Genomic DNA, 25,696 nt, shown 5'->3' on the forward strand with positions numbered 1-25,696 from the left:
AAATAGTTGTGTAGCCAAGAGGTAAGATTTGGCTTAGTAACTTATGGAGGACTATGACTGCCCCTTAAAAAGAACATGCAATCAATTAACTATCAATATTTTAATTAAAAAATAAAACATTAAATAAATACATTTTTCAAGTTGTCAAATTGATGTGTACTTAATTCATATTAAAATTGTGGTTGTGATAATAATTAATGAATTGCTAATCATTTAAATGGCATTGTTAAAGGTAATCAAAAGTCAATTTCATTATCGTTTTGCAAAATACTTTTCTTTTTTCATGTCAAGTTAGAAATTTGCAATTAAACAGTTGACACGTGAGAGCAACCAATGAATTTTCAGCTGCGTTTGATTTTTTATTCCTAATTTAAATGTGAATTTATTCCTAAATTTCAATTCAAAAATTGCATTTGATTAGATATATATATATATATATATGAATTTATGAAGTGTTTAACTTAATCATTATTTTTCATTATTTTATTTATTAATATCATTATCATTAAGAGCATTATTCCCTTCTGACATTGCATCTAAAGGAAATGCTTGACTTTGGCAGTCAGACAATAAAGAACAGGCTTTGATAGGTTTCTGAGTAGAAACAGGCATATGAGACTAGGGCTGGGTAAAAAATATCGATATCTCTATTTTAATCGATTCTCATTTTTATAGAATGATATCGATTCTTAAATCCCAAGAATCAATTAGTCTAGCCTGTGTTCAGTTAATGGACGGAACATTGAAGGGCACCTCCCATCTAATATATTGCAATAAGCATTGTGCTTTGGTACTTTTACTATGAAACAAAGTCTCAGATTTCAAATTCTATCCATTGTATTGCAGTATTCAAACAATAAATGCCATTTTGGCGCTGTTTAATGTGGAGTGACTGATCGGTGTAGCGTCTCAGTTCAACATACGCGGCAGCGCGAGGTGCACGTGAACTTATCATCTCCTCCACTTTAATACCAGTTTCAGCACAAAATAAACATGACTAAACATCTGAAGGTAAGTTAAAAGAAAGAGTACAACATTACAATCCGTATCCTGTCTCTTGTAATCGCTCAATCAGTGTTTCAGCCGCACAAAGACGTCAATATAACAGCTTGTAAACAATGTCACGTAACATCACATTTACCTCAGAAAAAAAAACATTCGGTGACCAAGAACTCATTAGTCAGCAAGAAAAATAAACTGTAGAAAGGGGCATGTTGCTAAATATATGCACCATATAACATGTTCATTATAATTTTTTACTGTTCTTCAGTGTTTAATTTATGTTTGAATAAATCCATCAAGTTTTTTGACAGCCCCCATTTAAATGTTTATTGCCTATTTAAAAAAAACGAATTGAAGTAAAAATATTATGTAATTGTAAATTTATTATTTTAAAAACTTCATTAAGTGTAATTTTAGCAGTTGTGTAGCCTAGAAATCAGTCAGTTTTAACCTTAAATATTATAGTAATGTAGCTAACGTTAGTACCAACTGACTCTCGTGTATATTTTACAGCATTAGTTGAGATTTTTTTTCCTTGAGAAAATTTGGCATGTAGCCTATTGTAGGCCTGTTTGAATAAATCCATCAAGTTTTTTGACAGCCCCCATTTAAATGTTTATAGCCTATTTAAAAAAAACGAATTGAAGTAAAAATATTATGTAATTGTAAATTTATTATTTTAAAAACTGTGTAATTTTAGCAGTTGTGTAGCCTAGAAATCAGTCAGTTTTAACCTTAAATATTATAGTAATGTAGCTAACGTTAGTACCAACTGACTCTCGTGTATATTTTACAGCATTAGTTGAGATTTTTTTTCCTTGAGAAAATTTGGCATGTAGCCTATTGTAGGCCTACCTGATATATATCCAAAATAATTGATATTGAATCGAATCACAAGCTTGTGAACGAGAATCGAATCGAATCGAATTGTGAAATTTGTGTCAAAACCCAGCCCTGTATGAGACAGTGTATACTAACCATCCTCTCTCTGATTTCTCTGGTTTGTGTCTGATGACAGGTGGGGAAACAAGCGAGTTGCAAATTGCAAGGGGAGAGAATAAAGCAATAATAAAGGATTTTAATCCCAGGAAGGAGTATTCAGTCAAGGTTATAGCTGTGAGTGGAAACCTGCACAGCCGAGCACTTCAGGGAAAATATACTGGTATGAAATACCTTTGTTTCTTTGAAGCAATACCACTGAAATGGACTGCAAGTGAAAATAATGTGTTTGATTTGTGGTCTCCTGTGTGTTTCAAGAAAACAATGAAAAAAAATTAGTGCCTTGAAAATAACATAGTATTTTACATAGTAAAACTGTGTATACAAAATATATAGGGCTTACATATTTAAGATTAAGTTTAAATATTGTTATTCATATATTGATATAAAAAATATGAGATGATCCTAACTGTATATTTAGTTTATGGTATACAAATTATGTTATACATGTTAATACATCCATGGCTCAGTATTTTGGACTTGAATTCCTTTTAATTCCTCATGTCTCTTCAGCAGAAGACCAGAGCAGTGATGGAGACACCACTCAGTCTCAAAGACTGAAAGAACCAGGACCTGTGGAAGAGGGAAATGAGATCTCAGGAGGTAATTTTTTTTAAAGGTTTGATCAGACTTTGCTCTTTTTTAGCTCAGGAGCCTTAATGGAGTTCTGAGGATTTTTCTTTTAAGTATCAACTGTGTTTCAGATGTTAAAAGTCTTTAGAAGAAATAAACATGTATATTATTTTACACATTAATCAACAATCCGTTTGCATTAGAAAATATAACTATTTTATAAATTGGTAATTTTGTTTGAATTCAGATGATTTGATTTGTAGGGAAATGTGTTATTTTCAGTAAAAAAAAAACTAAATCTAAACCTAACTGTCAGTGGGACGTAAGCAGTTAGCTCAGATCAATTTCTCACATCTTGAGAAAATTTTTTAGAAAATGCTTGAGTTCATTTGAAAATCTCAAATGTTTGATGGCAAACTTTGGTATGTTGAGATATTTGAACATACGATGTGAACACCTATTTGTTGTTGAAATTCTTGAGAAAACATACATGACTTTTTTTCTCAAGAGAAAACTCATTCAACACATGAAAATCTCCATTCACTCATTTCAGAGACAACTGAGATATTAAAAACATCTCTCTCGTGGTTTTTCTTTTCTGTGGGCTCTTCTCTTGTGGGTCTTCCTTTTCAATGTCGCTTTTTGCTTTTATCTACATTATAAGCTATATGAATTTCTCCATACGTTCTTCTGAGACTTATTATTGCTGTTTTTCCAGTGAGAGCTGCCCTCTTGTCAAGATATTTCAGCACTGTCAGTGATGTATAAGAACTGAAACTGGCTGAAGTTGCAGGGGGCATCTCTCTGTAGATCCCATCTCTGCTGGTTTTTATGTCCCTGGCATACTTGACAAAATGAGCATGTTCAGGAAGTCAAAGTCAAAGATGATGTTCCTGTCTGAAGGTTTCTGCTGATGTCTCTCAGGGCCAGATCTTAGTATCACAGCCCAGTCCAATATCACAGCAGTTTGTTACAATTCTGAGGGTATTATGTACACAAAGGAATATATACTGGATTTTTGACCCAAAATGCAATGTTGCAAAGTACAGATGAAACCGAGGAGGTTAAATGCAAGGGTAAGGTTACTGAGCTCATGGTTGATTGTGAAAGAGATGCATCTCCAGCCTTTCTCAGTTGGCTTTTTTGCTTGGCTCAAAAGAGAGATTCGGCTTTGTTTAGCCACAAACATTGATGTTTAGTGGGTGTAAAAACAGCCCAGGCTGCTTGGAGGCTGAAATGTGCTCTTGAGTGAAGCATTTAACTCGGATCCCTCTGTAGGACGGCAGCTTTTGTGCCACGTGGTCTCGCATCTGTTGTTCGCAATCTTTAATTTAGGACACCTCTGTGCGCCTTGCCAAATGGCAGAGGTTTGAAATTGGTATGGCGCACACAGATCTTAGCTGTCCTGTTTTCCTCTTCAGACTACTGTGAATGTTGGCAGGACTTGGCACACGGACTCCAAGTGGGTGGCTGAGCTCAGATTCTGTTCAGTTCTGTTAAGAATGACTGCACGCTTTGATTATGACTCGGCACTAATTTGATTCTCTGCTTAAGATCTCATTAGCGCAGAATAACAATGAGATAATATTTCAAAGCAAGAACTTGATGATGGGAATTGCCACAAGAGGGTTATCGCTGGCACAAGGCATATTCAGACAGATAGATGATGTCTTGCTGCCCGTGTGTGTGTGTGTGTGTGTGTGTGTGTGTGAACGCTGGTGGAATGGGATGGTGGGCTATCACAAAATTAGACTCTTCTTTGATGTGCCATCCCTGGGAATGTGTCCAAGCAGACAGAATGGAAGTAAATGGCTATCTGAGGATCCGTGCCATCACTGAGGGATGTGAAATGGCACTTTGAGCTCAACAAAAAGGTCACATTTTTATATCTCTTCCCAATCCTATTATTCACAAATGAGCATTTCCAGAAGCAAATTGAAAGGTGGCATAAACACAAAGCTGTTGCTTTTTATCTTCTGACCAAACACTTCTTTACTGGATGTCTGTAATTGTGATTCATGCTCAACATCTGTGGGTATATATGAGGCGAATAAAAAAACATTGCAGCCGGCTGTGTAAATTACAATTTTGCAGTCAAATGAACAAACAAACACTCAAATGGCAAGCGGTAATTCTGATATATGGCTAATGCACATTTCCTGGCTTTTAAGAAAATCAGTTGCTGCTAATTTATATTCATGAGCCATGAATACTTTTTTTTTCAGTACGACACAATTTTTAAAAAATTATTTTTAGAGAGATATTAATACTTCATATTCAGCAATGATGCATTAAATTGATTTTTATTAATAAAAAGGATTAAAAAATTAATTTCCATAAAAATAATAAGCACTAAACCTTAATAACAAGAAATGTTTCTTGAGCACTAAATTCAGCAAATTAGAATATTGGATCATGTGACACTGAATGTCAGACTTTTGGACCCGTTTTGCCTCCGTAGTTCTTCCTGTGTTTCCTTTTATGGTCTGTTTCCTGTTCTTGTTTAGTTTGATTACTTTATGATTCCATGCGCCTGTGTTCCCCTGATTGCCCTGTGTTTATAAGCCCCAGTCTGTTCAGTTTGGTTTGGTCGGGTCTACTTGTTGGATGTTCGTGACACTGAAGACTGAAGTAATGGCTGCTGAAATTGCCATCACATGAATAAATAAAATATATTAAAATAGAAAACAGTTTAAGTTGTAAGAATATTTCAAAATATTATTGTTTTGACGGCATTTTTGTTTAAATAAATGCAGCCTTGGTAAACATTAGAGACATAAGAATTTACAGTTGGAGAGAGAGCAGGAAATGAAGTGGGAGAGAGAGGAAGGTGGGATCAGGAAAGGATCTTGAGCCAGGACTCAAAATCAAGTTTCCCGAAGCGCAACCATGCCACATGTCAGAGCGTTGCCAACGAGGGCATCGGTTCCAAAAAACATAGGAGACCGTGCACCAGAAAGATTTGATCACACATTTGTTCAATGACTGTTTCTTCAGGTTCATTGTTACACAAATCAGGCAACAACTAAGAATCTTTTTTTTGCATTCTTTTTTTTGCCTTTATTTCGATAGTATGATTGCAGAGAGGAAAGAAAGTGAAGTGGGTGAGAGAGGGGGTGGGATCTGGAAAGGACTGCGATCCGAGACTCAAACTCAGGTCTCCCGAACCGCAGCTGCGCAGCATGTTGGTGTGCTGCCCACAAGGCCATCGACTCCAACACAAATGAGCATCTCATGTGTGTTTTGAGTCATTATTTGTTGACAACTGGAACAAGCTGACTCCTTTGAGTCATTGTTTTCTCCACAAATGACAACAAAGCAGATCTCCAACTTTTTGCGCATGATTTTATCAAGCTAGAGAAAAAATACAATATTAATAGCCAAAATGAATAAAGAGTTTCAAAAACGTCCGCATGCCCTTTTAATTATGTGTCATTTTTATTGCTCAAAATCTCATTCAGACACAAAGTCCGTCTTTGAATGCAGAAAAACAGTCACGTGCTTTAAGTAAAAATAAGTAGAGAATGATTTGTTCACTTTTAATATTCAGTCAAAAACACTGATTGAACACCTTTAATAAGAAAGTTCCGCTGTCTGGCCATGATAGTCTTTGTCTGGGCTTGCTGAAAAAGGCCATGGGGGTCAACGGTCACATCTGTTTCACACAAACCCTCTTCTCCCACCCTCCCTGATAATAGTAGGGGAAGAAAGGCCTGATAATGGTTTTTTCTGACCTTTTTTGTTAGAGGGCAGGGCACTGGAGTAAGGTGAGAGGGCTGTTATTTAGGAATTCAGTACCTGCAGCCACTGTAATCTAGAGAGAGATATCACTCCCTCAGAGAACCCAAGGTGACTGCATGGGGACAGTTTGCTTCACCTCAAATGACCCTATTTCTAATGAAAATCAACCTCACCTGATGGTATTTTTAATGTGTGATTTTTCGCAGAGGGAGGCGCTTTTAATAAGCGATCATTGGTGTAGAACATTTTTCTTGGAGGTGCTGTATAAGGTGCAGAGATGGCTGTCCTTTAAAGCACTCTGCTGCCCTGCATTAGGGTGTACGACGTACTGGGAATGCTAATAATGTCTATTTTGGCTCAGGTGGCAGTTTGCTGAGGTAGGCAGTGATAAGGACACCACTCTGGATCTTCCTCACAAGGAGGAAGGAGCGCCAAGACTTTCTCTGAAGGAGACTTTCGGAGTGTGACTTCTTATCAGGCCCCACGGCCCGCTGGTGGAGAGAGCCAATAGGCAGAGCATTTGGCTGCGATGAAGCAGCACATCCTATTGCAGATAGGCCATTTTTCGGCGTGAGTTGAACTATGTCTTAAAATTTGAATGCTGCTCAGTTGTGCTGTACATATCTTCCTGTTACTACTTAAACACAGGCAGTGATTGGTTGTTAATCGGACAATCAAAGAATATTGATCAAGGACGCTCTCAAACATGGTCACAGTGATTTTTACAGTATTGGTATCACAGAATACCAATAAATCTTCTTAATTAAATAAGGAGCTGTGTTTAAACGCATATTAGTTAGGATATTATTTTTTGTTTTGGTAAAGACATTTTTGTATTTAATAAATAATTTAATTATGTTTAAATAATTGTATTTAATAATAATAATAATAATTATTATTATTATTATTGGCAATCATGAAATTTCACTCATTCAATTTTATGATTTTGGTTCTAATTCCTCTTAACAATTAGATAAATAAGATTATAATTAATAAGATACTTTTATTATTTATGAGGATAAAATATTCTTTAAAAAAATGAAATACCATAATTTGGATAATAAATACACTTTATAATATTCTTGAAAAGAAAAAAAAAACTAAACAACAAACAAACAAAAAATCTTTCATTCATTAATTTTTATAATATGCCACTTACTAAACACCCAAAATGTGCATCTTTAACATATGAACAGATTAGTATCTACACTGATTTAATCCTCAAGTTAGTTTTGTAAAGCTATATGTGTTAGATTCACTAAAACTACTCATAAGAGTCATTTGTTCAGCAGTCATTTAAAAAACACTGGTCATGCTGTATGGTTTGGATTTATTAACAAGAACCTGCTCAAAACAGTCGTTCGTTTAAGAATCTGTATGGTTTTGATTCACTAAAAGAACAGATTCAAATAAGTAATTTGTTTGGGAATCTGACTGCACTAGTCACACTGATATGGTTTTGATTCACTAAAAATAACTTACTTAGAAGAGTCATTAGTTAGAGAGTCTGACTAGAATGATGTACGTTTAAGAATCTGTATGATTTTGAATCACTAAAAGAACAGATTCAAAAGAGTAATTTGTTTGGGAATCAGACTACACTGGTCACACTTTGATTCTCTAAAAATAACCTACTCAAAAGAGTCATTCATTTAAGAATCTGTATGGTTTTGATTTACTAAAATACAGATTCACAGGATTAATTTGTTTGTGAACCTGACTTCAATGGTTGCGCTGTATGTTTTTGTTTCACTAAAAATAAATCACTCAAAGGGTCATTTGTTGATGAATCAAACTAGACTCAAATATGTTTCAGGCTGTACATTCAGTACCTGTGTTGCGTTGCCACTGAATAATAATGCAGGAAATATTATAAGAGCATTTTAGTATGTGGTTCCATCTGCATGGGTGGAAGAATACACATGCAACAACCAATTTCTTTTTTTATTTCTAGTTAACTGTTACTGTGTGCCTCAAACACCATCATCTAGTACACTAGGACTATTTCCCTGTTTAAAATTCCAGCCTTATCGCTCATTCAGTGGTGAAGCCGTGCCCTCTTAATCTTGTGCTGATTAAGTGAGTATATGTGGAATCTGTTTTGTGATTAATTTGTAGTAGCGCTGGTGTAATTACATCAGCCATATTGCAAGAAAGCCCACTGATCTTTGCCATGCCAGATGTGAAACCAAAGGACATTACAGCTGCTTAGCTCCACACAGCTGCCCTCCTGGCCTTTTGCCCATACTAAGCAAACAAACTTTGGATGGGCCAGCTGTTTATTAAGGCCTGATTTAAATTTTCATTACAATTACAGCACTAGATCAGGAAGTCCACAAAAGACCTGTTATGGCTATTAGGCAGAATCAGCGTGAGTGAGGGATAAACTGCTGTTGACTTCATTTCAATAGTGTCGTTTTGGTTATGGCCGTTTAGGGACCGAGGGTTTGGATTAAACAGAAGCTGTTAAGAAATTTCTTTCCCCTCTAATCTGGTCCCTTGTCTGCATTAGAAATATTTTTCTTTGAGCTCGGAACACTAAAGACAGGTCTACGTCCAATCCCACTGTGAATTTTGACTTCTATGACCCCTGTTTGTTTATTACTCTCCATTACCATAAGCTTTTGTGTTACTGTAGATGTTCCAGCAGGAAGTAAAGGTAAATTACATCCTCCATGCTTGAGACTATTGCAGAGGGACACCCTGGTTCATGTCTGAATATTAAGAGAGAGGGCAGCTCAGAGGCACTGATGTAATCATCAAGAGTTGGTATGATGCCTGGAGAGCAGTATATTTAATGTGTGTGTGTGTGTGTGTGTGTGTGTGTGCGAATGTGCATTTGCCAGGCTCTCAGCGGCAAACTTTCTTTGAACAATTTTTGGATGAAGAGTTGCCGTTTATATTGGACATTTCACATTGTCCTTGTTTCTCTTCAAACATGTAGTGAGAAGATGTAGAGCAGATCCGACACTGTCAGTGGTACATGATTGTGTCATTCTGATGATGAGGTTACTGATGTGAGAATTTATTGCCTAGGACAGAATTGTATTTATTTATTTTTTGTACTACGTACCAAATCAAAGTGACACTTGCTAAGTGTCTGTAGTAATGAATGTATACATACACATATATTAGGGGTGTAACGATATTTAAACCAAACCGAAAAACCGCGATACACCAACCATGATATGTATCGCGGTACTCTTGGTACATACTGCGGTCCGCCCCAGCACTGCCCTGGCCCACTTGAGGTTGACCCCACTTGATGATGCATGTAGAATATGGTTTGTTGAAAATACCAACACGCAAAACAGACCTATTGGCTTCTCACATTACAACAGCAATGATCAAAAAACATGGACAAACAACATGGAATGCCGTATACACGCTAGTATACCAGTCATTTACGCCTTCATCTCCTGGGTGTTCAAAGTGAGACAGGAGCCAGGTGAGACATGAACAGCACACACTATCTGTGTTTAAACTAAATGGACAGCACCCACTATCTGTGTTTAAGCTAAACTCATTTGCGTATGTTTTTATGCCTTGTCAACTGAAATATTCAAGCAAAGAATAAGCTGTTTGAAGATAAACAGAAAACAGTAAACAGTGGAGAAAGACAACGCATGTGTACAGGATCAGTACTTGATGTGTGAATTATGTCTTAAAGGAACAGCAGTCTATTTCTGCTGTCTGTTTTTAATGTTAAACAACAAAAGACAAGGTAATCACTCACTTCTCTTGACTGAATAGCTTTTGTAACTTCAACAAGGATTGGTCTTGTATATATACACATTTTATAAGCAGTGTTTTTGTCTTATTTTCCAGGAAAAAGTATACATATATATATATATATAGAGAGAGAGAGAGAGAGAGAGAGAGAGAGTTTCATAAGATATTGAGCATTGTTTTTACATTATATTTTTTGTTAAGTTTATGCTGAAATAAACCTTAAACATTATTTTTGTAAAATAATAATAATAATATGTTCTTTTTTACAGTACCATTCAAAAAATGGTAATAAGATTAAGTAGCAAAATGAGGCATGTGGTCAGTACTGCCCTACAAAGGCAAAAGACCTTAACTCGCTAGAGTGTGAAACTGAGAAAAAATACTTTAAAGTTTTTTTACTTGTCCAGCCAAATTAATTATAGGTAGGACACTGGAAATTGAACAATTAGATGTTTTAGTAATGAAAATGATCTACATTAAAAAATTGTGAGCTCAAACTTGATTTTTACCCCTATTTTGAAGTTAATGTACTCTGCCTTTGCATTGTCTGCAAAACATGAGAAGTCACACCAAGGCAAAAGGCAGTAACTTCCACATTATCAATATTTGGTTGCTGATCACCATTTACAAAATCATTATAGTAACACCTGTATAAAATCTAGTGATCATGGGCTATCTCATATAGGCTATTGCATATAGTAATGTGACTGTATTAATTTTTAAATATATATTGTTTTAAAAACCCATAACAAGCAGACTAAAAGTTAAACATGTGAGTGGATACCGTGGATACCAATTTATTTGCTATGCTCATTAAGAGTTTTAGCCGGCAACGGCGAATGGCACGGTGGATTGTTTCAGATTCTCTGAATCTTTGGATGATATTATGCACTGTAGATGATGATAACTTCAAACTCTTTGTACATACTGTAAGTGAAAAAGTGTGGCCAAGTATGGTGACCCCACTCGAAGCCACAACCTTCGGGTTACAAGTCCGACTCTCTAACCATTAGGCCACAACTGCCTATAATATGTAATTTATTTTATTGATTAATGATTTATTTTAATTCTTTCATTCAGTAAGGATGCATTAAATTGATCAAAAAGAAAATACATTTATAATGTTACAAACTAATTTTGTCTCTTTTAAACTTTCAAATGTGGCTCTTTTAGACTTTATATTCATCAAAAATCCTGAAAAAAGTTTCCACAAAAATATTAAGCAGCACAATGTTTCTAACACTGATAACAATACGAAATGTTTCTTGAGCAGCAAATCAGTATATCAGAATGATTTCTGAAGCATCATGTGACACTGGATGCTGAAAATTCACTGGAATAAATCATTTTTTAAAAAATATGTTAAATTAGAAACCTGTTATTTTAAATTGTAATAATATTTCACAATATTACAGTTTTTTTTCTGTAGTTTTGGTCAAATAAACGTAGCCTTGGTGATCATAAGAGACACATAAGAGAAAAACACACAAAAAATCTTAACAACCTCAAATTTATGTATTTATCAATATAGTTGTGTGTATATGTGGACCGGAAACCTGACTATCTTTGTCCTTGTATCCCCTGACCATCCCTGTCCTATTTTGTTTAATTTTCTTACTCTCTTTTCTTTCATTTTGCTCAAGTCAACATCTCCAGTCACCTCTCACCTTGCACGTCTGCTGTGCGCTAATGAAAGTCTCAGATCAGGTGTGTGATGGGTATTTACAACGCACTGCTCTAGTGAGGTAATAAAACCTCCGCTCCAGTGCCGCCCACCGGGGGGAATCAGTAATAATCCAGCGGGGCATAACTCTGAATATATGTGTGGAGCTTGTCCTCTGCACAGGCACCATTAAGCATCTGGGAGTATTATATGATGGTCCCTCTCCGTGAATTCATATGCCTGCGAGGAGAGTTTGGCAGAGATTCAAGGTCATTAAGATTTTAAATCTTGGATGAAATTTTCTTTAGGGAACCATCTAACATTATAATAAAAAGAAATTTGTGTTGAAACACTGCAAAAATCAGTGTCTTAATCAGCATTTTTGTGTTGGGTTAGTAAAATATATAAACGTCCTTACAATAAGATTTACATGAGAACCAAAATGTCTTTATTTCTGAAATAAATGTATGTATTCAAATATTTTTTAGAGAATATGTCTTGAATAAAGAGTGTTTTTCTTAACCAAATGTCATTTTTTTCAGTTTTCTTTATCTTGTTTCAAACATAAGTCTATCAAAATGTAATAATGTTTACACCACTATTTTTTTTATTCAGTGTATCATTATATATTATATATTCTCTGCAGTGTTGTTATTGTTAACTAAGACTATTCAAATTATTTTTGATAATTGAAATAAAGCTGAAACAAAGTTTAAATATTAGATGAAAAACTAATGTCTTATGCATTGGTTTTTTGTATGTAAATAAGTTTGTTTTAATTGAAAAACAACTAAAAAATTGAGCTTTTGCAGCATACTTTTTTTGTCGTCAGATTGAAGCTGATTTGTATCTTTTCAAAGAGCACAAATTCTCATTATATTTTAATAGATATAGTGCCCAAAATTGGGGCAACCCAACAAACGGCTGTTTAAAGCTGTGTTGGGCGGCTAATGGATGACTCAATAAAGAGTTCTCCTCTGACACCTCGCCCATATAAAGTGTCAGCGCTCGAGGCCTGAGGGAAGGCACAACACGAGGGCAAACTGATATTTTCATAACATCTGTCAAACCATTGGGAGGAAGCACATTCGGGCTCTAAAATGTATCGCAACGTTAATCTTCAGTATTATCGTTTATTTAGGCCCTGCCCTCCTTCAGGATTTAGTAGTGCCTCTGGTCATTTTTTCCAAGGACTGTTTTTTTTTATGATGCACATAGATGAGATTTGGTGTGGTGTGTGTTGGTTTAACTGGCAATTGATGAAACACAGAGTTGGTTAATAGTGGTTCTTATGGGATAGCGATTCTCTGTCCTACCCTTCACCCACTTGAGAAGAAGGTCAGAGATCAGAGCGCACTGAAACTAATGTAGGGTGGTTCTGAACATGAAAAGTAGTTCACTCATTACGGCAGAGGACACTGAGGTGGGCTTTTCTCGCTCTTTGTTTCTCATCCACATTATCTTCCTCACTGGCAAAAATTCCCCATGCTCACATTTCAAAGTCTCTGACTATAATGCTAAATGCTAAAGTGCGACATCTCTCAAAGCTGTTGCCGCTTTTAGACTGCACCCTGTCTGGCCTATAGGTTAATGAAAATGAGTGCTAATTAACCCCTATGAGGATCGCACGTAATGGCTGTTGGGGAAGTGCCAGTTAAATCGATATCTGGGATGACTGCAACATGATGATGTAATGGATAATGTACAGTCAGATGGTCATTATCACAATACGACCCCCAACAGGGTGATCAAGACCTCAACATGAAGTAGCAGGGTTTCTGCTGCTCTTAAAAAGTCTTAATTTGCGTTTTCACCAATTATGACCTTAAAAAGGTCTTAAATCAGAGCAGAAATCTTAAATTCATGAAGTCATGACCTCGTCATGGAAGAAGAAAGCCATCATGTTTACAACTGTGACAATGAGCGCTTATCAGGATCACCTAAATGCTGGATTTTCAAAAGTAAAAATTTTACACACTGGTCTGTTATTGTGGGGACATTTCCACGGCCCTAAATATGACATATCACAAAACCAAACCAAACGTGATTGGTTGCTTCTTTTGCTTCTGTAGATGGTTCCCAGACATTCTGCCTTCGGTCTGAAGGTCTGGCTATGCGAGACTAAATGAATGGTAACACTTTAGTTTAGGGACCAATTCTCACTATATTAACTAGTTGCTTATTAGCATGCATATTACTAGCATATTGGCTGTTTATTAGTATTTATAAAGCACATATGAATGCCTTATTCTGTAGATATACCTTTATCCTATCCCATACCTAAACTTAACAACTACCTTACTAACTATTAATAAGCAGAAAATTAGGAGTTTATTGGGGCATAAGTTGTAGTTAGTTAATAGTGAGAATTGGTCCCCAAACTAAAGTGTGACCAAATGAATTTATGCTTAAAACAAGAAAAAATATCTGTCAATGGGGTAATGAAACTTTTTCCCCCTTTGAATTATGTAGATTTTCTAAGCCCGCTGGCAGATATTTTATTTTTGTTTAACTGTAAACTGCAACTTGATCAATTTCTCATATAACAAGACGTTTTAACTTATTTCGCTTTGCTTCTCAAGTAAATGTATCTTGAGTTAAGTATCTTTAGACATTTGCACTGGAAAATAAGACAAAAATACAGAGGAAAAACATCACTTTTGCAGATTGAGCAGAGTAATAGTTATTTCAGTATATACATTTTGTAAAATGAATTAAAAATGAATGGAGATCTGTTGGAGGTTGTATTTTTAAACTCTGAAGCATTGCTAATAAGATGTTTACATTTAGAGAGCATAGTGACATATTGTGTTCCATTAAATTTGTTCCTTAAATTTTATTTACATGGTCTGAAAAGAAGTTCTTAAAAAGTCCCAACTTTACTTTCATAAATGTACCTTCATGAGTAGACAAATCTTGTATTATTCTGAAGGGGTTGAGCTTGCTCTAATGACCAGCTGAGTGTATATTGTCCATCTTAATTCAGAGCTACTTACCATATAGATAGATAGATAGATAGATAGATGATAGACAGACAGACAGATAGATAGATAGACAGACATTAAATATTGATTTGAAATAATTTTATGTGAGAAGAAAGAGAATACAGAGTGATATAAGGCACATATGAGACATTAGACAAGCATAGTGTAGGACACTAAAGCCGTCTGTCTTGCATTTCAGCTGCTATACAACTCTGTGATTAACTCAGCTATCAGCACTCTTATAAATCTGACTATGTGACTCTCTTCACATTGCTGCAGTAAATTATCTGAGGTGATTTCACTCTAAATTCTCCCCTTTCCAGTAGTCAAAAAACTTCAAAGATCATTGCGTTAAGTATGACCTATTCCTCACTAGTCACTGGCGGACCCAGCAGTTTACATAGAGTGGTTATGTTCTGAGCACTGCCTCGCACATTGCTGTCACACACTCCATCTTTCATCCGAAGATTGCAAATGCTGTTCATTCTAGTGAAATAAAATAAAATGCAACCAAATGCAGCACCATCACTGATAAACACTTGCTGAAAAACGTTTTTTACTTGTTATTTTAAAAAGTTATCAGTTGAGCAAGATTCAAACTTACAACATCTTGCACTTAAAGGGATAGTTAAATGGAAATTCCGTCATCATTTACTCACCCTCATTATAGAGTGACTGGACATTTTATAATATTTGTATATGGTGTGATTGATGTCATTTATTGAAAAATCAGAACCAGTAAGCATGTCTGAAGTATATTGATTAGCCGTCTAGGCATTATACCCTAGAGAGGCTCATGTACGTTTTCTCTGAAATAAACTTCCAGAAGTTAGAAAAGTAATGTTGATGATTGATCTCAGGTGATGCAACTATCTTCAGCAAGCTTTGAGAAGCTGAGACAGGCTCGCTTTGTAGCCATGATTACCCAAACTCCATAGGTTTCTGTTTTATATTTATTTTTACCATAACATCACTTCTCCTTGTGTGAGAGCCCTGTTAGCAGATGCTGTATATAGTGTGTCGCTGAAGGGCAGTTTGGAAATTAGCAGTGACATGTTCAAAGTGTCTAGAGGCCTTTTCGGTCTGTGCCTCTTCCCATGCAAACCCCAAACGGAGTGTAAAACAATCCCTCCAGCCCAGACACAGCCCAAAGCCTGCGCTTTAGTAAAAATGCTGCTGAGAATAATAGACGCATCCAAAAAATTAAATAAATATCAGACAGAATTACAACAGAGTGAATTTCATTCCCAGACAAATGGAGGCCCTGCAATAAATCATCTTCATGTCTTGGAAAAATGGTCATTTGAAAAAACAAATTAGCTTGTAAAGAAGCCGTGGGCTGTAAGCCATACTAATGATTGAAATTCCTTTACTTTGAAGGACCGAATCCTTTGAACGTGGTATGGAAGATATTAGATTGGACAGCATTATTTGGCTGTTCTCAGAAGGAGGCTTAGAGGCATCTGATGATTTTTACATGACAGTGAACTCAACATAAACCATTGGTCAGTAATCATGAATTCTGTCTCCGACTGGTCAAGAACTGAGCATGCATTCTTAGATCCGCCATCTGTGGATGTGAAGCACTTAAATGAACCATATAGTTTGCAGTTAAATAATATGTAAATGTAAAACAAAACATGTTGAACAGGCTGTTTAGTGTGCAGACCGAGTGTGTTTGGTCTAGAGCAGCCTGACCTCTTTAGCACTGAATGAGAATCTAACAGGAGTGCTACGAGAATAAGAATAGTAATCATCACTGTTTTCCAGCTGGTCTGGCTGGAGGAATCTAGACGTGGGCTGCATCAATGCTCCCACACGTCAATATCACAAATGCTCTTCTCCACTCTGAAAACTCTGTTCCACACTGTAGGTTTGTGTCTTCTAGGGGTGCATTCCTCCACTTTTAGCCCACTCAACCAAAATTAGTTGGCTGAAATTAAAATATGTACCTTTGCTGACTCATATTACAAGCACGTTTCTGATGCAGGCTATGGTTTGCTGTAGTTTTAGATATTATTGATATTTCTTCACAAACAAATGTACATTTATTAGGAGAGATAATCAATAAAAGTGACATTGATCATTTTTAATGTAATTTTATACATTTTATTTCTCATATCTTGATCGTTATTTCTAGTAAATTGATGTTAAATTACTGACGTCAATTTGATTAAAAATAAAAAGAATAAAAGGTGATATAAAACATTCTACAATTCTGACTGATACTGATAAACTAATGTTATGGCTGATAACTGATGAATGACCAATGTTACAATTCTATATATATATATATATATATATATATATATATATATGGATAATTAGGCTATAGATACCACATATATATTTATATATATATAAACATTTCTTATTATTATAACTGTTAAAAACAGTTGTGCTGTTTAATATTTTATGGAAACTGTGAACAGCACCCCCCCCCCCAGGATTGTTTGATGTACATAAAGTATGAATAGCATTTATTTACTGTCACTTTTGATCAGTTTAAAAGTATTAATTTTACTTAAAAAATTAAATGAAATGAAATGATCAAACTTTTGACATATATCATGCATCCCTAATTTGTATCTGCCTTGTATCAGACTGCCTTGGTATTGTATATCTCAGTGCCAAATCAGTGTGTAATACAGGCAAATTAATACAGTGGGGAAAAAAAGTATTTAGTCAGCCACCAATTGTGCAAGTTCTCCCACTTAAAAAGATGAGAGAGGCCTGTAATTTTCATCATAGGTATACCTCAACTATGAGAGACAAACTGAGAAAAAAAATCCAGAAAATCACATTGTAGGATTTTTAAAGAATTTATTTGCAAATTATGGTGGAAAATAAGTATTTGGTCAATAACAAAATTTAATCTCAATACTTTGTTATATACCCTTTGTTGGCAATGACAAAGGTCAAACGTTTTCTGTAAGTCTTCACAAGGTTTTCACACACTGTTGCTGGTATTTTGGCCCATAGTGGTGACGTTACAACTTGCCCACCTTCTGTCTCCTCAATCTAAATCTTGTTCCACCCCACTGGGCTCTCATCTCTCACTGTGTTCTTTAGCTAGAACCCCCCTCTGTGTTTAAACTCTGATTCACCTTTTTATATTTCTTGCCACCTCACATCCCATTAAGAGACGAGATGACATGCTTAATTTTCTTAAAGGCCTGTTTCAGGTTGTCCTTCCAATTCTAGGAAGATGGTGGAACGGGTCAGAAAGAGTGTGCTTTTTGGAGTCCCCCCAAAAGGCCTAGAAGAGCCCAGATTGTGGCATGCTATCTGTCCTTTCAGTTTATTTAGATGGAGTGGACTGATTAACTTTGTGTGATTTTTAGAACAAAGGCTCCCATTCTTCAGCCTGTGCATTGTTTGGCAGTTAGCTATGTTGTTCCCAGAGTTTTCTGCTGATGTCACAACCCATAGCATATTGGCGTAGCCGGCAGTCTGAGAAAGAGCTGAAGTATAAGAGGAATAATGTGCCGTAATAAAATGCTCTACATAGATCAGCTGCTGTCCTCTCATTGTTTCAATAACCTCTGTCTGCATTCTTTAGGATGTAGAAAAGGTGGAGGAAATCAGTTGGTTAGAGCTGTTAACCTTAATAGGCACTGAATGGTATTTAAACATGCCCCTGAGTCCTGGATGAGCTCTTACTCTGGTTATATGCTTTATCGCACTGCCCACTTCAGTTATTAAAGGCCTTGTTTCTTTCTTTGTTTTTCTCTCTCCTCTCTTTCCTGTTGATATTCTACTGATACAGATACAGTCTCAGAATTGTTCTCAGATTCTTAGAAACTATTCATCTGTGACTTAGACTCAAATTGGTCTGCTGTTGCTATAGATGTGCAGATGTGCTGTATGTGTGTATTATTATATTTATAAACATATATACTTGTATACTATATTCTACCATTCTACAACCAAGTTTGGAGTACTTTTTTGGCATTGAATTGATTAAATAAATCCATTTATAATGTAAGATTTTCCCCATAAACAGTTGCATCTCAATAAATTATAATGTCATGCAAAAGTTCATTTATTTCAGTAATTCAACTCAAATTGTGAAACTCGTGTATTAAATAAATTCAGTGCACACAGACTGAAGTAATTATATTTTTGGTTCTTTTAATTGTGATGATTTTGGCTCACATTTAACAAAAACCCACCAATTCATTATCTCAACAAATTAGAATACTTCATAAGTATTCTAAAAAAAAAAAAAACATCAGCATGGCGCCGCAAATGGCAGCAAGGACGCTGAGCTCCGCAATTCTTCTATTGTTTTTGTTTGTTTGTTCTGTGTTTTGTCATTCTTCTTCTATAAGTTTTACCAGAGACGAACTCCTTAACATTAAGCAGCACATCCCGGACAACATTTTTCCGGTTTTTGATTATTCGGACGTTTTGTTGGACATTCTAGTCGGAGGTACAGCGGTGTTGTTCAAACGCGCGTGCAGACGCAGAAGAGGGAAACGCGCCGGCGCCCTAGTGAAGCTCCGCGCACGCGGCTTTCGGACTGCGCTCCCAAGCATTCATCTCGTGAATGTCCGTTCCTTTCCTAACAAAACGGATGAACTTCTTCTCCTCACCCGCACCAACAAGGACTTTTCAAACTCTGCTGCACTGTGCTTCACTGAAACCTGGCTTAGTGAAGCCATTCCGGACAACGCGCTTCATCTGCCGGGCTACCAGCTGTTCAGAGCGGATCGCATCGCAGAGTTAACGGGGAAAACCAGAGGTGGTGGATTGTGTTTCGACATCAACGAAAGTTGGTGTTCAGATGTAACAACGCTGAAAAAGGTATGCTGTCCTAATTTAGAGGCACTCATCATAAACTGTAAACCGTGCGGGAGTTTTCCTCTTTCATTCTTGGGAATGTGTACGTTTTTCCTATACTTCTATTTCTGTATATAGTACATTATTCAATTTTTTTATTATATTAGTTTTATATTACATCCCTACTGTGCTATTCCTATGTATGTCTACACTATCATGTATGTCTGCACTATGTTTGTACTTTCTTCTACACTGGAAGCTCCTGTCGTCAAGTCAAATTCCTTGTGTGTGTAAACATACTTGGTAATAAAGCTCTTCTGATTCTGATTCTGATTCTGATTCTGATAAGACCAAAAAAAATTTTTTAGTGAATTTTTGGCCTTCTGGAAAGTATGTTAATTTACTGTACATGTACTCAATACTTGGTAGGGGCTCCTTTTGCTTTAATTACTGCCTCAATTCGGCGTGGCATGGAGGTGATCGGTTTGTGGCACTGCTGAGGTGGTATGGAAGCCCAGGTTTCTTTGACAGTGGCCTTCAGCTCATCTGCATTTTTTTGGTCTCTTGTTTCTCATTTTCCTCTTGACAATACCCCATAGATTCTCTATGGGGTTCAGGTCTGGTGAGTTTGCTGAGTTTTGCAACTTTTGGTGCTTTTGGCAGTGTGGGCAGGTGCCAAATCCTGCTGGAAAATGAAATCAGCATCTTCAAAAAGCTGGTCAGCAGAAGGAAGCATGAAGTGCTCCAAAAATTCTTGGTAAACGGGTGCAGTGACGTTGGTTTGGTTGGTTAGACGTCGACAACTGTAGCCAAATTCCTTGACACGTCTGTGTGTGGTGGCTCTTGATGCCTTGACCCCAGCCTCAGTCCATTCCTTGTGAAGTTCACTCAAATTCTTGAATCGATTTTGCTTGACAATCCTCATAAAGCTGCGGTTCTCTCGGTTGGTTGTGCATCTTTTTCTTCCACACTTTTTCCTTCCACTCAACTTTCTGTTAACATGCTTGGATACAGCACTCTGTGAACAGCCAGCTTCTTTGGCAATGAATGTTTGTGGCTTACCCACCTTGTGAAGGGTGTCAATGATTGTCTTCTGGACAACTGTCAGATCAGCAGTCTTCCCCATGATTGTGCAGCCTAGTGAACCAAACTGAGAGACCATTTTGAAGGCTCAGGAAACCTTTGCAGGTGTTTTGAGTTGATTAGCTGATTGGCATGTCACCATATTCTAATTTGTTGAGATAATGAATTGGTGGGTTTTTGTTAAATGTGAGCCAAAATCATCACAATTAAAAGAACCAAAGACTTAAACTACTTCAGTCTGTGTGCACTGAATTTATTTAATACACGAGTTTCACAATTTGAGTTGAATTACTGAAATAAATGAACTTTTCCATGACATTCTAATTTATTGAGATGCACCTGTATATGATAATAAGAAAAGTTTCTCGAGCAGCAAATCAACATATTAAAATGACATCACAGGGATATATTATATATTAAAATGTATAGAGGTATTAATAATATTTCACAATATGAAAAATTATACTGATCCCAAACTTTTGAAATTTTGAATAATAAGTGTGTATTATCTAAAAAGTATTATTATATAATAATTTATTTTATTTTATTTTACACAACATTTTCTATATTAAAACAAAAATATTTTACCATTTTAAAAATCTTAAATATTGGACAGATTTTGTTGCCATTTAGAGGTTTAGGAGAAAATAAAACCTAATGGGCTTTTTACCCTGAGATTAAGAACTTCTTAAATGTCCTATGCTTTTTGGGTGTGATGTATTTCATAATAGCTGCCAGTAGGTAGCACATGCATAATTATTTTGGTGATATTGTCAGCATATTAAGAACCACTCCAGATATCGCGCAGACTGTTCTAACCCCAGGCTTACTATATCTTTGTCCCTTCAACATCCCTGTATTCCTTAATGACTTCACCTCAAAGAGAGTTGAAAGGTAGCCAAAAAGACATGCTTGCTAAAAACTTACTCATTATTCGATGCCTAGAAAGAGCAAGAATTCTCCTTCCCCCACATTAGTAGTCTAGACGCCCCAACGGCAAGGGAATGAAGATAGCTGACAAATTCCTGACATGAGGATTCTGACACGAGCAGCAAGAATGTCTATTCAGTAGTTAATCTTAATATGCATTTAATGAGAACAATAAACGTGACCTGCCACGGGACCTGCCCGCAGACTCTCACCTCTAGTGAATATTCCACATGTTTGGAGATGCCGCGGTACACGCAGGCGACAAAACTGAAGCCAGAATAGGCATAATTATCAGAGCTCTGCATGCATAGTGTATATATCATATCACCGCTGCTTTGATTTTGCATTCATGAAGGATGCGAAGAGTTGATTGCATTGTCTGTCGTGTTAATCTCATTCGCATGTCTCTTCTTCTCTTCCTCCAGCATATGTTTGATTGAGAGCTCCCAGAGGACGTCCCGCAACCGAAAGAGAGCTTGTGCAGCCCAACAGCTGCAATCTACGGCAACTGCATTGCAGCAAGCACTTCCATGGCATCCTATAGCAATTGCATGACCTTTTTGGGTTTTCCAAAGTGGCAACGAGGTGTCTGTTGCTTAGTAGATAAGTCCCGGGGCTCTTAGGGCTTAATGAATTGATGTTGCCGGATCGCTGATGGGTCTGATGAATCCTCACCCCTGAATCTCAGGATACAGTCGGCCATGTGCTCTCAGATAGAGGAGCTCACATTGATTAGTGATACCGGGGCTCTCAATGTCTCACTGATAACAGCAGAAGGTACCTGTGTCTTGACAAGCCACTCTTTGTGTAATGGTGTGGATCGAATGCCGCTGCTATTCACAGACATAAATAGGTAGAGTGGAATTAAGAAGCACAGGAGTTAAAGGAACACTCCACTATTTTTGAAAATAGGCTCATTTTCCAACTCCCCTAGAGTTAAAAAGTTGAGTTTTACTGTTTTCGAATCCATTCAGCCGATCTCCGGGTCTGGCGGTAGCACTTTTAGCTGCAGCTTAGCATAGATCATTGAATCTGATTAGACCGTTAGCATCTCGCTCAAAAATGACCAAAGAATTTCTATATTTTTCCTATTTAAAACTTGACTCTTCTGTAGTTACATCGTGTACTAAGACTGAGGGGAAAATGAAAATTTGCGATTTTCTAGGCCGATATGGCTAGGAACTATACTCTCATTCCGGCGTAATAATCAAGGAACTTTGCTGCCGTACCATGGGTGCAGCAGGCGCAATGATATTACGCAGCACCTGAAAATAGGCTAACTTCTGTCAACATAACCAACGTGACCACCTGCTTGCACAGGGAGCATGCTGGGGACTATTTTCAGGCGCTGCATAATATCATTGCGCCTGCTGCACCCATGGTATGGCAGAAAAGTTCCTTGATTATTACACCGGATCTCGCAGCGATTGAATGGCGGTTTTATTGAGTCTTTTCTCAGAGACAAATCGTTTCCTTGTGGTAAAACTAAACTGATTCGACAGACATGCCCAATAGATTTGCCTGCCAAGATGGGCTTTTTCAGTACCTGTCTTTACTGTAATGGTTCAACTAAAAATTAAGATTCTGTCTTAATTTACTTACCCTGATTTTTCATTTTTTTAATATAGTATAAAGAAAGTTGAAGTATCATAAAAGTGGTATATATGACTTATGTGCTACTGTATAAGTCTTCTAATGTCATACGATAGCTTTATGTAAGAAATAGAAAGAATTATTGCTAAAAATTTAAACATTATTCACTGAAAATCTTTAATAGATTGAAATTTAAGCATTATTCACTAAAACTCTTCACATAATAAACCAAAATTTAAATCACTACTCACTAAAAATCTTCACAGAATAGATTAAAATTTAGATCATTATTCATGGAAAATCTTTTCACATGAGATTAACATTGAAATCATTATTTACTTGAAAATAAATCTAAATTTAAATCCTTATTCACTGAAAATTTCACATTCATTCCAGTTGTTCTTGACACGCTCATGAACTCATACCAGAAGTAGCAATATTCAATTTGTGAATCTTTTCTATGAAAATCGTTCTTTAAAATGAGAGATTCTGTCTCCAGTTCAACTGTTTGACTCCAGTCCCAACACTTAGCATGTACATTTTGGTCTGTGCCTCACACAGAAATATCATATGAATCGCATGGAATATATGTTCGGTGGACTACTTTCATGAACCTTTTTCATCTTTTTAAATTCCTCATTCACTTCCATTACACTGAAAACATTTTCACCTTTTATGTTCCATGACGGAAGAATGACAGTCAGGTTTGGAGTGACATGAGTGTTAGTAAATAATAATAACATTTTCAGTTTTTGGGTGAACTGTCCATTTAAATGTAAATAAGTCACTTTTAAGATTATGGAAAAATGACATTAGCCATGGATTAAGAGTCTCCATTCTCTACTCCTCACTGCCATTTTTGTGTCAACAGATTGCTCTGTATTGATGTTCAGGACTAGTTGAGTTTGGATAATGTCCCTGTTCTGTATTTCAGCCCTCTGTTGATGGTGCCAAAGACTAATGCTCTTATAGCTATGACTTGCATCATGCTATAAGGCTTTGACGGCCAGTTCTTCTATGAAAATAAATGATTGAGGGAGGAACAAAACAGACTCCCATGATACACTACTGAGCTCTGTGGTCCTACGCTCCTCAGATTTACTGCCCGTACTGACGCTTCATCACTTTACCCCCTCTGTGTGTGGATATGTAGTTATTGCACAGTGGGACTGCCAGGAGTTACCGTCACACTCTGAGAGACATAAACACACACATGATTTGTTCGAGTTCAAGATGCCATCAGTTGTCTCTAACCAGTGTGGATCCCAGAGCTGCTCTGTTAAAATTGTATGAGTAAAATAATTTTGATTTGGTTGATTGTACTGCTGTGTTCATAAATCAATCATGTTCTTCCCTGCCCTATGATGATACTTTGTGCAATGACAGAGTGGCTCAATAAAACCGTACCTGCATTCACAGACGGCAGTGTAATTTGTGATATGGTGCTGGGTTTGTTTGTTTCTTCAGAGGACAATATTTTTGGATCTATAGACATGTGGGACTGTATATGTGCAACAAGGTTCATTCTTTCTTTTTCTGTCTCTCTGTTCATCTCTCATAATCCAGTGGATCAGTTTGTCTGCACAACTTCTGCAATTGCGGATATTGTCATCCTGGTCGATGGATCTTGGAGTATTGGGCGAATCAATTTCCGTCTGGTTCGCATGTTCCTTGAAAACCTGGTCAGTGCCTTCGATGTGGGAATAGACAAAACCCGGATTGGTGGGTTCCATTAATTAATTATTATTCACTTGTAATAATTGGTCTGACCTAAAAATAGATGTATAATAAGTGGATCATATATTAATTTAGACAGCTATAAAGTGCTTTTCAATTTAGATTTGATGTATAACGTGTCAGTGTGTTCCTTGGATGTGTTTTTTATGTTTTAGGACTGGCCCAGTACAGCGGGGATCCACGAATTGAGTGGCACTTGAATGGCTTCAGCACAAAAGATGCAGTAATAGATGCTGTCAAAAACCTGCCATACAAGGGAGGCAACACTCTCACAGGTAATGTGCTGTGCTTTTCCAGACCTTTTCCATTGTTCCAGAGACACGGATATACTGTGCCTGGTCAAAGTGTTAATAACCAGTCTGATCCTTGTACAAAAGTAGTCATTTACTGTAAGGCATAACAATAAAAACTAAATTGGTATTTCACTTTAGTGTGCAGTTCCCTTTCAGTCGGTCACTCTCGACGTCACGTCGGATGACAGACAAAATTGGGATCTCGCTTAGAGGGACCAATCTACTTCGAGTGTAAACTAAACGAGCCAATGCACATTGGCATGCGATTATTGCATCCAGCTGCTGCTGATCACAGCGTGAGTATAAGTAGGCAGCAGATGCAGCGCATATTCAGCTTTTCGCTTCAGAGCCGAGCGATCACATCGTTCTGCTCCTGACTACTCTACTGAGAGAAGAAGACTGAATGAGTTCAGCGCACTCTTAGAGAGCTCTTCGTGTTGGCGGACGGCGCTTCAGCGGTGGTGGTTTCCCGTGTCGAGTGGGTTGCACACATCAGGCTGCACTACCCCCTGTTTGTGTTGCAGATGATCATGTCCCCTGTGCGCCTCAGCACGCTAAAAGAGCTTTTTCCCCTAAAAGAG

At 36.8% G+C, this 25,696-nt stretch overlaps 1 protein-coding gene across 1 annotated transcript in view; it reads left to right on the forward strand.

The window, feature by feature from the left end:
- The window catches only part of LOC107581608 (collagen alpha-1(XIV) chain-like), a 123,669-nt gene that overhangs the window by 13,283 nt on the left and 84,690 nt on the right, over window positions 1–25,696 (forward strand). The window contains exons 4-7 of the mRNA XM_016267238.1: window positions 2,021–2,164; window positions 2,515–2,604; window positions 24,652–24,807; window positions 24,978–25,097. Of these exons, the coding sequence (XP_016122724.1) occupies window positions 2,021–2,164; window positions 2,515–2,604; window positions 24,652–24,807; window positions 24,978–25,097 (510 nt within the window). The remainder of the gene's footprint in view (window positions 1–2,020; window positions 2,165–2,514; window positions 2,605–24,651; window positions 24,808–24,977; window positions 25,098–25,696) is intronic.

Source organism: Sinocyclocheilus grahami, unplaced genomic scaffold, assembly GCF_001515645.1.
Source record: "Sinocyclocheilus grahami isolate Dianchi unplaced genomic scaffold, SAMN03320097.WGS_v1.1 scaffold36.1, whole genome shotgun sequence".
NCBI classification, from domain to species: domain Eukaryota; kingdom Metazoa; phylum Chordata; class Actinopteri; order Cypriniformes; family Cyprinidae; genus Sinocyclocheilus; species Sinocyclocheilus grahami.